The sequence below is a fragment of the Liolophura sinensis genome, chromosome 7 (assembly GCF_032854445.1).
Source record: "Liolophura sinensis isolate JHLJ2023 chromosome 7, CUHK_Ljap_v2, whole genome shotgun sequence".
NCBI lineage: Eukaryota > Metazoa > Mollusca > Polyplacophora > Chitonida > Chitonidae > Liolophura > Liolophura sinensis.
Genome location: NC_088301.1, coordinates 25,508,473 through 25,526,243, shown reverse-complemented (window position 1 = coordinate 25,526,243; position 17,771 = coordinate 25,508,473). Strand labels below are relative to the sequence as shown.

Sequence of the window (17,771 nt, the reverse complement as noted above, 5' to 3'; positions counted from 1 at the left end):
TACATAGTGTCTATAATACCTGGCGGGAAAATGTGATATCCGAAATGTGGAAATAGGATGGATGAAGATGCACAAGACCGCCCCCCCCCCCCCCCCATCAAAGTTTTAAAATGTCTCGGTTCGCGTATTTTTAATATTTTCTAAATTATGCCGCCAATACGTAAAACATTTAAGCGTAAAGGTCAATGTAGCTTGCAAGAGTTTCGAAGGAAATGTAAAAATCTGTTATTTTTAAATACGCGCACAAGATGAATGAGAGAATATTCTGTGATCGAGTTACCTGGTTTAATGTTAACGCCACATGGACTTGAAGAAATGTTCTGTTAGATTTTCCGCGCAATATCAGTATTGCATAATTAATACTTTTCAATCGTTGGAGCATATATAAGAGGCGCGGGTTCAAAACCGGTCCTGGGCAAGGAATTTGTAAAATCCGACTAGCTTTCACTGTTTGTGGGGTCTTAGTTGTCAACGATGCTCGTGTGATTGTGTTTGGCAGTGTTACGCTCGTTTAAAACCACCTGTCACCCACTCCGGTTAATTCCTCCAACCATAATACTGTCTGCCATCGTCATAATCTTGAGTATGGCGTTAAACACCAACCAAATAAATTGCATAATTAACACAAGCCGGAGGGAAATGGTTAATATAAGGACAAAACGTGAAAGAGAACAATGAATTGACATGAGTTATTTAGGAAGAAGAGAGAAAACAGTCCTAACCGGTCACGGACCTTTCTTCTGACATGCATGGTAATTGTGCAAATCGAAGTCTCTTAAGGAAGCCTTACGTGGCCATGAGTTGCGCTATGTTAGAGCAACCTGAAACCAGATGTCGTCTCACTTGTAAATCCCTTTCAAACGTGCATGGGGTGCATTTATCAATGCATTTATACATTTGGTCTAGTGTTGCCTTTTGTTTTAAAGATATAAGGTTCTAATTTTTCAGTGTGATTCAAAATAAAATGAACCGCCCGCCATTAAAGACGATGTAAGTTCTGTAACAGGCCTCCCTTTTTGCCCACCTCTTTTTATGGCATAAGGACCACAGTGACAGGGGTTTCAATAGCCTGTGCTGGTTGTGTGTCATATATCGGTTTAGTGTTTTCGGCTGATTGGCAGGTAATGAGCTAATAATGAACCATGCACTTTATCCGTAAAGTATTTTGACCTGATCCTGTTGCATTTGAATAATAGAACGATAATCCGTTATACATGCATATACGTTTAGGCTAAATATCGGTTAGCCTTTTTGCCATATTTTTGTGTCTTATACAAATTCTGTATATGTCAGTCATTTTCAACGTGTTTCATCTGGCATGTACAGATCAGTTTGTTTGAAAAATGTGTGAAAAAAGAGTGGAACTTTAAATGAACGAGGTGTTGTATAAGCGTTTGTGGGGAAAAAGAAGGGAAACACGTATAACTATATCCAAAACTGTCAACAAGTACAATGATGAATGCCGCCTAACGTTTGAATTTTGAAAACAGGGCCCGGGAGATGTAAGCGGAATGAAACTGATGGTATATATAGTTCATTTTATAGGTGTGGGAAAGTGAAAGCGTCATATTCAGTGTTGGAATCCGACATTTGTTTATGTACATGTCTGCGTGGACAATTTTTCTGCGAGGTAGAGTTGGAAACCCCCCCTCTTCACATCATGAAACGCAGAGCATTATCGCTTGGTGTGTAGTGATGGAGCGAATTTGTGTTTTTTACTGAGATGAGAGCCGACCCTCTAATTGTGCCCTGCTTTATTGAGAGATGCTTGTAGTGCTCTGCTTTATTGAGAGATGCTTGTAGTGCTCTGCTTTATTATCTGCTTCTTATTTAGCGATGTTTCATAGTTTGCTGCTTAATTACCCGATATTTTATTGAGTGCTAATTTGTAGTGCCATGCTTTATTATCTGCTTCTTATGTAGCGAGGTTTCATAGTTTGCTGCTTAATTACCCGATATTTTATTGAGTGCTAATTTGTAGTGCCATGCTTTATTATCTGATATTTTATTAGTCCTTATGCCTTATTAATATTATAGCCTCCTTGTAGTAAATGTGAAGCTTTGTACTGGTCTAATTAATAATTTATGGGCATGGTGGTGTTTATTAATGTACGTCCACAAGGCTTTATAGTTTAAGGAGTCTCATGTCTCTTTGGGCATTTCTATACAGTAACATTGATAATAATTACAAATATCATATACCAACCGTCAGAACGTATTTATCTGTTATACCCATTGTGATCAGACATGGCTTCCGTATAGAATTTTGGTGTAGCACCTGTCAGTAAATATTCAGTTTATCTCAAAGTTCCCGACTATACTGGAAAAAGAACAGAACCTGTGCATAGGCCTATATAAGCTGTCCTAAAGAGGTAACAGTGCACAGAATAAACCAGAGATTCCTGTACATGTGGGTCAAGAAATTCGCAGGTTTATTTCTCACCCAATGAATGTTTACCGTAAATGACCTAAAATTCGCCCCTCTCCAAAAGTGCTTTTATGAGTTAAATAATTGTCGAAAGATATTGTTGCGGAAACGTACATTTTTACATCTTACCTTCCCCCGCCCCTTCTAAAAACACCTTTCTAACATCAATAAAACTCACAGAATCAATGTGGGCAAAGGGCGAAAATTTTAGGTCATTTATCGTATATCTGTCTTATGTCTGCGTTATATATAATCTAGTTTTTAAAGACCCACGCTTAGTTCTATGTTGGGCCACCGGAATCATAACTTCTGTTACAGGTATCTAAAACTTTATCCACGAATTCTGCTAAATTATAAGGGAATTATCATGTGCAGACGAGTTTAGACGCTACATGTTAATTCCTGCGTGCATATGTCAGTATAACTCACTTCCGATGTTACGACAGGTTGCTATCGATTTAACAGACACGATTGAAGTACGTGGTTATCAGCTCTTGAGTATAAAGTTTTCATATTTTTTTGTTTGTCATTGTGTTTGTGTAGGTCAGATGATCCAGGTGGGAATCTTGTGCTGTGTTATACACCACTGCGCATGACTGCACACGAAGATAACTAGCAATGGACGTGGAGTCATGTGAGCTGTATAACTACATAATATATATTTTAACCCCATCATGTATATATATATATATATATATATATATATATATATATATATATATATGTATGTATTTTTTTTTGCTTTATTGAAGCATTAATGCAGGACACGACCCATTTGTTAACTACGTTATACACTCTCCCATTATAATGTCATTTGGAGAAAGTTTTGCATGCATTGTGTTTAAACCTGACAACGAAAACATAAAAATTATACGAACTTCACATGCAAGTCTGTAAAGAGTTATTCAGAATTAAATACTGTCTCGTTTATTTTATCGATTTATCCTTATTAATATACAAGACAGGTGTTTCAGGTAACTTCTTTGTTTCCGCAGGTTGGTTTCGTTTCGTGGTGTTGTTGTTCAACTGTCTCCTGACAGTTGGCTCTTATTTCTGTTTCGACATGCCAAGTGTGCTACAAGCTGAATTTCAAGGTGTAAGTTATTTAGTGTCCAGTTTTATTTCACTTCATTTGTTAAACTACATGCACATATGAAATCCGTAAATGGAAGATCATGTAAAAGTTTTTTAAAATGAAGACTTGTTTCCATGTCGTCGGTTCATATATAAGTTTGTGGTAAGGACTGCATTTTATATGTTTATATACTCAGGCCATATGCTTTATGTGCTTCATAATTCTTGCCGAATAACGTTATTGTTCGTGTCTGAGGTGAGGAATGTACTATATGTCATATGATAAACATGCCGACGGTCTCCCTCTTTGTATCTTCAGCTACCATCATATATATGTTATTTGATGCATGCCGAATCTCTTACTCCTTTGTATCTAAAGAGCGGGGTTAGCACGCCAGCGCGTCACAGTGACCAAGCGGTCGCTGTGAGTTCAAGTCCAGCTCATGCTGGCCTCCTCGCCCACCGTATGTGGGAAGGTCTGTCAACTATCTGCGCATGGTCGTGGGTTTCCCCCGGGCTCTGTCCGGTTTCCTCCCACCATAATGCTGGTTGCCTGTCGTAAAAGTGAAATACGGCGTAGAACACCAAAGAAATCAAATCAAATTGTGTCTAAAGTGCAATGATGCATGCCGAATATTTCACAGTGTGTGTCTTGGGTGGTCATGCCGAATGTTGATTTATGCATGACTCTCCTGCTCTTTTAGATTAAGCTACCGTCTTCTGTATGTTGTTTGATAGATGTTAGAAGATTTCACTCTTTGTGGCTAAGGCACCATTGTATGACGCATGCCAAATATCTTATTCCCTGTGTCTAAGGTAGCATTCTGTAGGCTGATGTTGTATGATGAATGACGAATCTTTTACTCCTTGTGTCAAAGGTTGGCCGATGCAATTGTGTAGGTTGTATGACGTCTGCTGAATTTCAAACTCTTTGAGTTGAACTTTAAGGTACCATTGTGTGTGATATGTTCGCGATGCGTGGCAAATTTCTCGTCTCCTTGTGTCTAAGGTACGATTGTGGATGTTATGTTACGTAGACCGAATAGCTCATTCTTTAATGGGGGTCTGTAATGGGTTCTGGTGTTATTTATATGATTCATGATTTGTACTGTATATATGTATGTTCTGTGTGCAGGATACAGTTCTGAATGTTGGATATGTACGTTGTATTTAGGGTACCATTCTGTAAGTCATATGGTGCGTGGAAAATCTTTCCCTCTCGGTGTTTGGTATCATTCGATACCATATTTTATGGTACATTTTATGGCCGAATCTCTCAATTTCTGTGCTTAAGGTACCGAATGTGACTTGCCTGAATCAGACAAACTCTTCGGGACAATGCTGTCAGGACTGTTTAGGATTGTCTCCAGCTAACTACAACCTTCTCTACGCCATCTTCTCGTGGACGTAAGGTCATATGGATGTTAATAATATGCCTTGTTCGAAACAAGCAATTGGATTAGAATGTAAACACCTTGTAAGTCGTCTGCAAAGAATTGTTTTGAAGGTCTAAAATGTGCATGTAGACATTGTGGCAGCAATGCAATGAGGTTAAAAAATCACAATTTTTTTACAATGTCAAATATTGTCTCGTGTATGTTTTGGTTGAGATAATCCAGTTTTCTGTTTAATTCTTGAATGACTATATTGTTTAAGGAAACACATCGTTTCAGAACTCTCTTTGGTGCCGTCTATATTTAGTCTTGTTATGTTTCAGGAATTCTGTTATTGTTCTTTTTGCGGGTTACTTCATAGACAAGGTCGGTAACCGGGGTGAGTCCATCTGTTGTTTAATCCTGTTTGCCTATTTTTTGCAGGGTGATTTATGTGAGTCGATTCAACGGCATATTCGTTTGAGCTTAGCCATTCAAATCGATGGAGTCACCAACAATTTCAAGACGTTTAATGCAAATCTTCAAATGTATGCATATAACTGTTTTCGTGCCGCACGCAACAGCTGAGGTTGTCCTAGACTAGCGTATACGTGAACAGTAATCTCTAGAATATATGAATGTGGCGAAAAATATTTTAACCCACAGTTTGGCAAAAATTGAGGGATGATATTAGTTTGTGTCTGTCCGTCTCTCCACGTCGGTCACGCCGTCGGTTCAGTACAATCACTGTCAAAGATATGGTCAGGTTTCGATAAATGTTTGTGTGTCATTTTAATTGTGTAACTTCAGATCAAGTTCGACACCAGCCGGATCCATGCATAAGCTTTACATATTTAACGTGGAATATAAATTCCCTTTTTTCCTAATTTCAGTGGGGTCGTTATTGTTCTCCTCAGCCAGTCTGACAGGGGCCTGTGTATTTGCTGTGGCCACGCATCCCGCCTTACGTCACACGGCGCGCCATGTTCCCGCTCCTTATGGTCGGTCGTCTGCTTCTGGGGTCAGGAAACGGCTCTCTGCGGCGTAAGTCTTAACTCTCCCATCCTGCAGTACAGTAGATATTTACACACGTTCTCTGTACTCCAAATTATCCCCAATGCCATTTCGACATACTGTGCCTAACATTTAACATGACACCACTGGCACCTTATTTATAATTTTTTTTTGTTAGACCCTGATTATTTATCTGTCCATTTATTTATTTGTTTCATTTAATTACTTTGTTTGTTTTTTTTTATTGGTTTTTTTTAATATTCCACTTGTTTAACGGCGGCCAGCATTTATATATTTATTTGATTTACACCACCCAGGAGCCTCTCCATTAATGTGATCGCTGTGAGTTCAAGTCCAGCTCCCTCTCCGGTCGTATATATGTTGAAAGGTTTGTCAGCAGTCTGCGGATGGTCGTGGGTTTCCCCGCAATCTTCCCAGCATAATGCTGGCCACCTTCATATAAGTAAAATATTTTTCGGTACGGTGTAAAACGCCCAGTCAAATAAATAAAAAAGTATAGTGTCAAATTTCACATTGTTTGCGTATAGTCGTCCAGGATCGGGTGACAGCGTTTTGGTTCAAAGACAAGGAGCTGGCCATGGCGTTTGGGATAACCTTGTCGTTTTCTCGGCTGGGCAGCGTCCTCAACTTCTTACTCACGGAAAACGCAGCCATCAACAAAGGACTTAGTTGGGTTCTTTTGGGAGGTAAGTTTGGGCTCAGTATTCAGATATTAATAAACACACTAGTATTTATGTTTTTTTAATCGGTGTTTTATTCCACTAATTTTCACTTGTATCGGTAGTCAACTTCATGGGTGAGTCGAGGATTTAAATATTATTGTAACTTCCTGTTAGGCCACTCTCTGCACGAGAAGGCAAAGGTTAAACTGTCAACATTTATAAATGTTCAAACGATACATGTAAGTGCTGTAAAATATGCCAACATCTTAAAATGTCACGTCACGCAATAATTATTTGCAGGCTATAAGATAATTTTAGTTGACTAGATTTTTATCATCAAAGCCCACTCTTCTACTTGAGTATTTTCCACTCTTCAAGTCCCATTATTGACGTTAAGGTATAATCATCCATTCATTCATTCATTCCAATCCCATTGTGCATTGTGCGCACAGATAATGTCCATCAACAACGTCAACAGAAACATGCATACTACCAAAACATAAGTGATTCGATTGTTGTGTGTAACAGGAGCGGTGTTGTGCGGATGCGGACTTCTGGCAGCCCTCGTCCTCAGTGCTGTAGACCTGTACGGAGTCAAACAACTTGGGCAACTAGAGACTGTCAACATCCAGTCCAAGGCAGTGGTAAAACGAATGAAATGACGTTTTTCTTGTCTGAATTTTGTTGGTGTCCAGTGATCCAGTGTCCAGTGAATTGTTTAATGCCGAGATAATATGCGCTGTAAGCTGTCACCCTTTTGGCAGACATTAAATTTGATATGAATGATTGATGCTTAACGTCATAATCAAGAATGTTTCGCTCTTAGAATGGTGGTTTCTTTTATGGATGGCGGAAACCGGAGAGCTCCTGGCTGTGTTATGACTAAGTTGTTTATACTAAGTTCCAGGTAAAAAATAGTGGAAGACAAGATGTCGTCATCGAACGTAAGGCTTACACAAACGGTTGTCGGCTAATTATTATTCCCATCCCTGATCAAAAATGAGAGTAGATGAATATGCAAATCTGCTGTTCATGCTAGGCCGCGATTGGATCCATTGTATCACTTTGTGTGCATGACGTGGTTGAAACCTAAAAAACTACGAACGTGAAAGCTTAAAAATTCAGAGAGATCTCATGCATATTTCATAATGGTATATTTCTGGTTCAAACCATTAATATGGGTATTAACTTGTTTACCAGAGGTGATATTTTCATCTATTCATTCCTGCTCTTGTAAGAAACATCTCATGTCATATTTGTAGAATGTTCTTCCAGAAATTGACGGACGTGAAGCGATTTCCGTTGGTGTACTGGCTGTTGGTTCTGGTCATCGTATTCTTCTACAGTTCCGTCCTTCCGTTCATAGCAGATTCCAGGTAAGACATGCGCAGTTGTTTCCCTATATTTGCTTTCATCTTCGACGTAAAAAGTGGTGACATCAGCAAATAGATTGGATCCTTTTCATGTTCATGTTAGCAGTGTCAGTAGTTCATGATTATAACTTAACTGAAGTCGAAATACCGAAGGCTTAATTTAAGACGAAATACTGAGATCGTTAAATTAAATAAATTTCTTTACGGTTTCGATGCTTGTGCTAAAATGTTCAATTTCTTCAAGTTATTTATTATTAGTTATTATGAAATGAAATAGAAGAAATTAAAAAAAAAATTACTTAGCGCCTCCCATTCGAACTCCCAATAGAGTCGTTTTGGCAGCTATCGCCGTTTATGTCAAGCATTTCTTTTTACTTTTAGATGTGAAGGCATATCCTCAACTACATGTTAAGAACAAAAAACCAAACGCTTTATGTATCATTTGAGGCTTAATGGGTAAATTTCGTATTTTTTTTCCGGAGCAAATTCTTCCAAGACAAGTATGGTGCTTCTAAAACCATCTCTGCTTACTACTCCGGTGTCGTGTATGATGTTTCCATGGTGATGTCTCCCGTGATTGGAATCCTTGTTGTAAGTAAGCCACTCCGTAAACGTAAGTTGTTTATGTTTTATATCTTGTTTTTCTTGTTGCTCTTCATTAATTTGATTGATGCTAAAAACGCCATATTCCAAAATATTCGCAACAACTACATGAAAATCAACTGCTCTACGTCGTTCGCTTATTGTCACCGTGCCACCCCCCTACGAACCGTGACAGTATTGAGATCTACAAATTCCCTGCCCAAGGCCGGGATTGAACCTGTGCCTCGTGTGACTCGGTCATTTTACTCACTGAGCCCTGTCAACATGAAGTAAGTGCCAAGTCGGCACGATGTCCAAATATACTTAGCGGGATCGATGTCTTGTTCGGTGTCTTCGTGATGGTGTTCAAGAGGCACCAATATAGACTGTAACCGAACTAGGCCCGACTTGTCACAACAAAGAAACACCATTTTACATATTTCAGACGTTAAGCTTCAAGACGTGTCAAAGCGAGGTTTGTAGAACATTGTAAACTTTAGAACCAAAGAACAGCATAGAACTGAAGCCATTTTGTAACTCGACATTTAAAAGTATGCATGCTTGACATAACCGAACTGATTGAGCTGTCCGTGCGATCTTTAATGCGTGTATTTAAATCATGGCTCGTAGATATTGTAAATAGTGCTGATGACGGCTTAGCAGATAGTGAAATGTTGACGTGCAATATGTCTGCAGTCATTATACACATTATAATTTGGAACACCGTACCTTATGCTTCAGGACAGGCTGGGGTATCGAGGATGGATAATGTTAGCTTGTTCCGCGCTCACCATTCCCATGTTCCCGCTGCTGGCGTACACTGACATTCATCCGTTGGCCGTTACTGCATCGATGGGCTTCACTTACGTCATTGCTGCAGTAAGTTGCACACATGTACTGTAAATCTTCTAATTTTTAGGACAGATTGTAGTAGTGTTGAAAGAAAAAGCAAAAGACCTTTCCAAACTATCAATCAAGAACACATTTCTTTCACAGTTTTTGGGAAGAAATGTAACGATATGTGTATGTTGTTCATTCCATGTAATAACCATATGAGAAAAGAAAATCTATGTTTCTGTTACAGTTATATGTATGTTAACTAAAAAAACAATCGGATGTTCCAAAAATTAGAAGAGTTTGGGTATAAGAAAGTTCGAACAAGTGCAAGTTATGGTTCGTGCCTGGCGATAGGCATAATGGGACAGACGAAGAATTCGGTATCATGCACTAAACTGTGCCTGGTTGGAGCGTCATGTCTGGTGTCTTTGTCACGTTATTGCAGTGATGCAACACTGTAGGTTTTGGTATGGATTGAGACAATGTTGGTATGTCAGTATTCATACAAAAATTGTTTAATAATAATAGCTTTACGACACCTCGACAGTATTTCATCCATATGGTGGCAGCCTACTACAAATAAATAGATAAATACACCCCCCGCCCCCCCCCCCCCAAAAAAAAACAACAAAAACAAATCGTGAAATGTTGCAAGGGAAGTTGAGCTACAAGGAAACACATATTTTTGACCATTTAAATACATTGAGAGAATTGTTATATCAACTTTCTGGAGTCAGGAATTCACATAAAGTACAAACTCAGTGATGAAAATAGGTTTTCATGTTTTGGTTTACACTTTTTCAGATAAGCACGTGGCCGACACAGGCGTTGGTTGTTCCCATGGCTACCGTAGGTACTGCTTTTGGGATAACGACATGCGCACAAGGTCTGGGCATGGGGCTGACGAATGTGGGGGTCGGTCAGATTCTCGGATCAGACACCCAGTGAGTTAATTATCAACTTTATATTAATGCAACAGTTTGCTGTTGCATTAATTTGAAATTTTAAAAATGTATTTGCAGTAGTATTACAATTGTACCTTACCATAAAAGACCTCAATGGCTCTAGAAATAAAAAAAAAGTCAATCGCCAGTTGTTAGCATCAGACAAAAGGTCATCAAAAGATCTGTCAGTGAAGTTACAACGATGTCAAACATTCCACCATCCAGAGGCCCCATTTCTGAATTGAGTGAGACCTGTTAATTTGTGTTCCATCAACCAAACCGTTTGGTAAACTGGAGAGCGTTGTTCATTCATGACTTGAGCGAGGCCTGTAAGCATCCATTTCGTCAACCAAACCACCTGCTAAGCCGGAGAGACTTAGTCATTCATGAATTGTCAGGCCTCAAGAAGGCTTAAAATATGAAAATGTGCAAACGCGCTCTTGGTGTTCAACAGTAAATGAATAGCCTAATCACTGGTCACCTCGATGTCAGTATACTGATGTACCTTCCTGCATGCATGGTGTCTTGGGTATGGCGCTCCAGTGAGGCAGCAAGATATGTATATGTGCCGTAACATTGGGACTGTCCTGCAAACAAGGAGACACGATCTTAATATGGTCGTAATTATGTCGAAAACGATTGGAAACCCTAGACAGCAAACAAAATTCTAACAGCTCTGCCATCGCGTTATAATTAAGTTGTTTCATATACGTGCACATACCAACAAGGCCATGCCTTTTGCAGAGTAATGTTGCCGCAGAAGTTAGCACGCTGGAGATGGGTTCTTGTGTTACTGATGTGTATCTCGGCTGGTGCTCTGGCATTCTCTGCTGTGCTTAATATACTCAACTATAAACAGGTAAATTATACTGACTGAAAGAAACCATTTTTCCTTGAAGTTAAAAACGCCTGTATTATCTTTATTTGTTATTTGCACTTTCCGGGCGTTGCGCAGGTTCTTGTGTTGAAAATTTGACTAACACCACTCATTTCCATTCAAAACTGTTACCTGCAGCCGTGGACACGTCAAATCTAATATAGACGATAATACTGTGAATTAAACGAGCTTCTAATGAAATCGGGGCCACCATGGCCTAGTGATTAGCGTGCCAGCGCGGCACAATGACCCAGGAACTTCTTACCAAAGCGATCGCTGTGAGTCCAGCGCATGCTGGCGTCCTCTCCGGTCGTACGTGGGGTGGTCTACCAACAACCTGCGGATGGTCGGGGGTTTCCCGGGATCTGCCCGGTTTCCTCCCACAATATTGCTTGCCATCGTCGTATATAAGCAAAATATTCTTAAGTACGGCGTATAACACCAATTAAATAACTAAATTCTAATGAGATCATTTAATCTAGAAAACTGACATTTTTTAAAACCGGCTAATAAATAAGAAATAGTTAAAATTCCAATATACACATATACAGTAATATAGCTGTATTGTATGTTAAATGCGGTGACAAAACAGTATATATGTGAGTAATTCTAGGCCAGTGACGTCTAAGAAATTACAATTTACATCACTGTATTTTTGAAACTAATTCTGTTTAAGCCATGGTGCTCGGGGGCGTGTAATTTCCTGCTAATTAAGCATTTATATGAACAGTTAGAATAAAACTCTAACTGACGTAAATTGACAAGAGGCTGTATTCTTCCGGATTCGTGTGACCATTTGCCAGTTATCACAGTGTCGTCGCCGCTGCGATTTTGCTCTTTGTTCTATAAGTGTTTTATTGTATTTATATAATATGATTATCCATATACGTTTAAAATATCCTTTAGATAGCTGACTTTAGCATCGCCAGTAACGATGTCTAATAATGGAAATCAAGAGTCAACTGACATACAGGGCACAATCTGTTGGCATAACTCCGACCGAGAACAAAATTATCTTTTAAACTATTTGGGCCTATATAATCTTTTCAACGGACCCAGACGGGAGAGGCTCAATCGCCTTTTAAACCAAATGTGCCCACAAGGCTGAGATCAGTGCTTCCACCATGGATTCCCCCTGGCGGGATAATGTTGAGAAATTTTCATATTTACTTTAGTGTATATTTTCAAATTTACAGAACGGTGCTCTGAATATGACCAGAAAGAAGATGCTGTCTAGGGAAGATCTGGCAATGATTACAATGACGACAACGAACCATCGGAAACAGACGCGCTACTTCCTTCCCACAGACGCATAAACTGAGGGAAGGAAAACAGAGCAATATTCTAGAAGAGGACATTGTATATTGACGAAGAGTGACATCCCTTCATATAAATCACTGGAGAGGTTTTTAAGGCTACGTTCAAACATACGGTTACGATTATGATAACCGTACAACAGTTTGTGTTAACATGTACGAAGAAATCACTGTTTGGCATTTTCTATCATAATTCTTAGACGTATTTGCTGCGGCTGCCAGTTTTGTTTTTCTGTACTCGTACACGCGCGGGAATGACATGTCTGTACGGAGACAGCTCAAAGTGATGACGTATCGGTATCGGTATATAGTATAGGTGTCGATCTGATATTATGGATATTATGGATAGCTTGTTTGTAATAAACGGAATTGCATTAATACCGGGATCTGTGACAGTTTCTCTTGACCCCGGTGCACGAGGATAACCAGGGAATCCGCATCCATGTGTATGAGGTCATGGCGGCATAGTTAAACCATGGAATAAGGTATTTCCAGGAACCACACAGACTTTGTCGCAGGTGCATGTGTACCAAATGCATGCTGGATGTATTGCTTATTTATCGTTACCACAAGACTTATATCTCGGTGCCGCACGTGGGAAAGTCTGTCAACAATCTGCGAATGGTCGTCGGTTCCGGGCTCTGCCCGGTTTCTTCCCACCATAATGCTGACCGCCGTTGTATAAATGAGACATTCTTGAGTACGGCGTGAAACACCAAATAAATAAATAAATAAATAAATTATATCTCGGTATTAAAGATTACCCACTCTGTGCGTTTAAAGTTCGACTATTTCACATCAATATTTCTTGGTAAATACTATTTTCTAGGCTGAAACTTCACTAACAATGCACGCCACATTTTTGTGAAAGTCTTAAAGTTAATAAATTTACGGACCATCTTTGGACAAAACACCGTTTCGTTCATGATACGTTCGCCTTTGTAACATACACCATTGGAGCCTCTGCTCTTTATATGTTCCAAAACCAAGGTCAATTTGAGTTAATATATAGGCTTCTGATAATCCAAATATGCTGTAAAACGTAGGTCTATTATGGATGAGCGTTTTCCGGCTTAAGTCTGTGTAGTCTAATGTTCATTGCTACTTCATTCTACGATGATATTTTGTTGGCAAACTGCTATAGCGTATAACAGAGCCTCATTCTCTGCACGAAAACAATGGTCAGTTCGGCTTGGACCCATGTCGCCATTTTGCGGGAAAAGAAATCCTATTCAAATCTATGCGTCGAAACAGACATTCGTATATCAGACGTCAACCAAAATTGACGTCCCAGTTCAATACTCTTGTATACTCTTGAGATTCTGGACGCTCTGTCCATATTTACCTATATAATTCGTCCGAAATATCCATAAAGGTCAATAGCCTGCAAAAGATGACGAATGGTAATGAGCTGTGCAAATAGTGTATTTCTAATAATTTTTACGCTAATTTGTATATTATACTACCGATGTCTAACCTACTCATCGCACATCTGAACCAAACATTGTGTGTCTTGCTCACCGCGCACCAGAACCAAACATTATCTGTCTTGCTCATCGCACACCGCACATCCGAACCAAACATTGTCTGTCTTGTTCACCGCATATCCGAACCAAACATTGTCTGTCTTGCTCATCGCACATTCGAACCAATCATTCCCTGTTTTGCTCACCGCACATCCGAACCAAACATTGTCTGTCTTGCTCACCGCACACCATCAATTTGCGGCATCTGGGTGCCGATACATCATCCTCATTACATCTTCATTGCATGCAAGGCTGTCAGCTGGAAAAAACAATATTCTAAGTCAAATTCTCAAAGAAAGCGGTAATAATTGAAACACAAGAAAATTAAGTTGTAGAAGATAAGTTCACATATATTAGTTTTAAATCTTCCAAAAATCGCAGTTCTTCCAAACGGATGATTTAGTATTGAAATTCTTTGTGAATAACACATTAACCTTATAAACAAGGAAGAATTTATTTTATTATTTGATTGCGTGGTGTTTTACGCCGTCATTATGATGGGAGGAAATCGGGAAGAGCTCAGGGGAGACCAAAGAGGAAGTCAGCATGAGCTGGACTTGGATCCCACAGCGACCGCATGGATGAGAGTTTTCAGTCGTGAAGAAAACCTTACCAAGGTATATCTCAAGACCAATGTGAGTATCACTGATTTATTTCAGTGGTATTATGCGACGATTTCAGGGATATTTCTTTTACGCAAAAGCAGGATCTCTAACCTGCAAGAGACTAATTTGAACCTGTGACCTCTAGGACCGGGCTAATTACGAAAGCCCGTTAAGGTCATCATCATCATACCATCGTATCATTCCATTGTCGGATGATGAAACGAAGCCATAAACGACACTCCGAAGGGATGACACATGCTGCGAAGCTATTGAACGATGGAACGCACCGATGACACAATAAATGCGAAGCGATGCAACGATGCCAGTATCGTTTTTTGTAGTATCGTAGTATCGTTCCATCGTTTCACGTTATCGTGTTTTTGTGGAAAACTGTACATCGTCGGGTGATAGAACGATAGTAAGATGGTACGACGATGGCCTTAACTGGCTTTCATACTTATTGGGCTTCGTCCGATATTGGCATTCGCTCGCTCTGTGTGTGTATATATATATATATATATATATATATATATATATATATATATATATATATATATATATATATATATATATATATATATATATATGTTGAATTGGCATGTTGAACTGGCTGGCCTTTGAATTAAAGAGATGAAACATGAAACGTATTATAAGCGGTCGATGTTAGGTGTAGAAAATAAGCTATATTCATATTGTGCTTTTTAACACCTTATCGAACTGAGTTCACTTCATATCAGAATTGGAAACGGTGTGTTGAATATTGCTGCTGGAACATGTAGAAAATTCTCTTTCTGCTGAACCATTCTTCTGCGTAATGAAAACAACGGTTTATTTTCTCGAAATGAAACTGACGTGGTGTCCTAATTCTATTTCATGAGTGATGCCCCCTCAAACATGAGAGCACTGCAACGAAACGTGTCTGATCACCGATGATCAGAAAGTGCCATTTAGCAACGGCCGGCCGGTGGATCCTTACTCACGTAAGCTGGTTTCTTGATCAATTCGGTTCTGAACTGAAGGAAATTCGTGAGGAAATCAGGGAATGCACTTTGTTTTTGACGGTAATATACTAGTAGGTGTTCACTTATAGAACCTTTGTAACAGACATGATGATTTTTTTTTAAACTTATGGTAGATCTACTTATACAGATTATCACCAGTGTGTCGGAGAATACCAACCAACAGAAGCCGTGATATTTCACATATCAAACTCACGTGCAGTTTACACAAGATTTATTTATTTATTTGTTTGATTGATATTCTACGCCGTAGACAAGAATATTTCATATATAAACTGTCAAAAAAGAAACGCTACCCCCGTATTTTAGAGATTTTAATATTTAGTTTTAGGACGGCACAACTTTTTTCTTATTGAAGACAGAAGTCAGAAATTTGGCAGAATAATAGTCAAGATGGTCATGTTTAAAACTGTCTTTTCAAAAGTCATCTCACAGACACCAGTTGCTCACCAGGGGGCGTCTTCTTCAGTATCTCGTATGACCATCACGAGCTGCAATCACTGCACGGCATCTCCTTGGACAAGAACGGATAAGACGCCGGATTCTCTCCTGGGGAATGGCCCTCCACTCCTCCTGTAACGCAACGGGGAGCTGTTGAAGCGTCTGTGGCGTTGGCTGACGTTGACGCACGTGTCGATCCAGAGTATCCCAGAGGTGTTCAATAGGGTTGAGGTCTGGTGATTTAGAGGGCCACGGCAAGACATTGACGTTGGAATCCTGCAGAAAGCTCATTGTTGCACGTGCAGTATGACGCCTGGCGTTGTCCTGTTGAAAAAGCTGTGTCTGTCGGTCAATAATCGGGAGAAGGTGAGGCTGTAACACGTGGATGATGTAACGTTGGGCTGTCAGGTTCCCTGGAACGATCACCAAGTCTGATTTCTGGTTGTACGAGATGGCTCCCCAAACCATAACACTACCTCCGCCAAATCTGTCCACCTGCCGAACGCAGATGTTCGCAAAGCGTTCATGACGTCTCCTATACACACGCTGTCTTCCGTCGTGACGTGTCAAAAGAAAACGGGATTCATCAGAAAACCAGATGCGCCTCCAGTTTTGTAAAGTCCATATCCTTACGTTGTTGCACCACCTGAGTCGTAGGTGTCGATGTAAGGGGCGTAGTACAGGTCCAACAACTGGTCTACAGGCACGTAAACCCGCTTCTTTCAGACGGTTCCTAATCGTTTGAGCCGACACTCTCCTCAAACCTGGTATTTGTGTGGCAGTCACGGTTGGTAGGGCATGCCGATTACGCAGGTGAAGGACCCGGATGTACCGATCTTGAAGTGGGGTCGTGATTCTTGACCTTCCGCTTCTCGGGGGATCGTTGGTCGAATTAAAGTTGTTGTAACGGCTCCAAAGCCGGGATATCGTTGTTTTGTGAACATTTAGGTGTCGTGCAATAGTACCAAAACTTACTCCGGCTTGAAGACGACCAATGGCGATATTTCGGTCGGCAGCACTCAGTCGCGGCATTTTACCGACTGCCTTTCGTCGACGAATATATGAATAAAATACGAAAGCACATGGGCTTTTATACACCCCCACACTATAACTGCCATTGACATGATTTGCATGTGAATGGTTCTGTGTGCGACGTCAACAGGGTCAGTCCATGCGTTGTGACGTCATAAGCAATAAAATACACTTAGGAGAGAAAAGGCAATTGTTTGGATGGTAATCTTCATTAAAAACGTGTATAATTTCATTACATTTGGCTAAAATTTAGTTTGGAAGCAATAACTCTATTCGAACGAATTTTTGATATCCGAGGACAGGGGTTGCGTTTCGTTTTTGAATGAGTTTATTATGGTGGGAGGAAACCGGGCAGAACCACTACTGGCTGCTGGAAGACTTTCCCACGTGTGACCGGAGAGAAAAAAAGGCGATAAGACAACATGTTAAATGCATATGATAAAATGAAAATCCGCAGTTATAAAATTAAAGATATCAACTCCTGTATGATGAATTCACACATGGTTGTCGGTGCCTAAAGAGTCACTGAAACAGCCAGAACTGCCCAAATACAATATCGCAAAAGATATATATGTCAATCTCTTTTTTTAAACATAACTATGAATGTTTTTACCCATGCTTGCAAAAAGAAAATATTTTACAAAAGA

The 17,771-nt window shown here is 39.8% G+C and overlaps 1 protein-coding gene across 1 annotated transcript; it reads left to right on the top strand.

Moving 5' to 3' along the window:
- The first annotated feature begins 3,046 nt into the window (after nt 1-3,046).
- LOC135470783 (major facilitator superfamily domain-containing protein 1-like) lies at nt 3,047-10,312 on the top strand. Its single transcript, XM_064749825.1, is given in 12 exon segments — nt 3,047-3,062; nt 3,424-3,524; nt 4,797-4,909; nt 5,220-5,275; nt 5,769-5,854; nt 5,856-5,919; nt 6,438-6,596; nt 7,101-7,216; nt 7,809-7,948; nt 8,428-8,536; nt 9,269-9,406; nt 10,169-10,312. Coding segments are annotated over 12 exon segments (1,242 nt in total).
- Nucleotides 10,313-17,771: the final 7,459 nt, after the last annotated feature.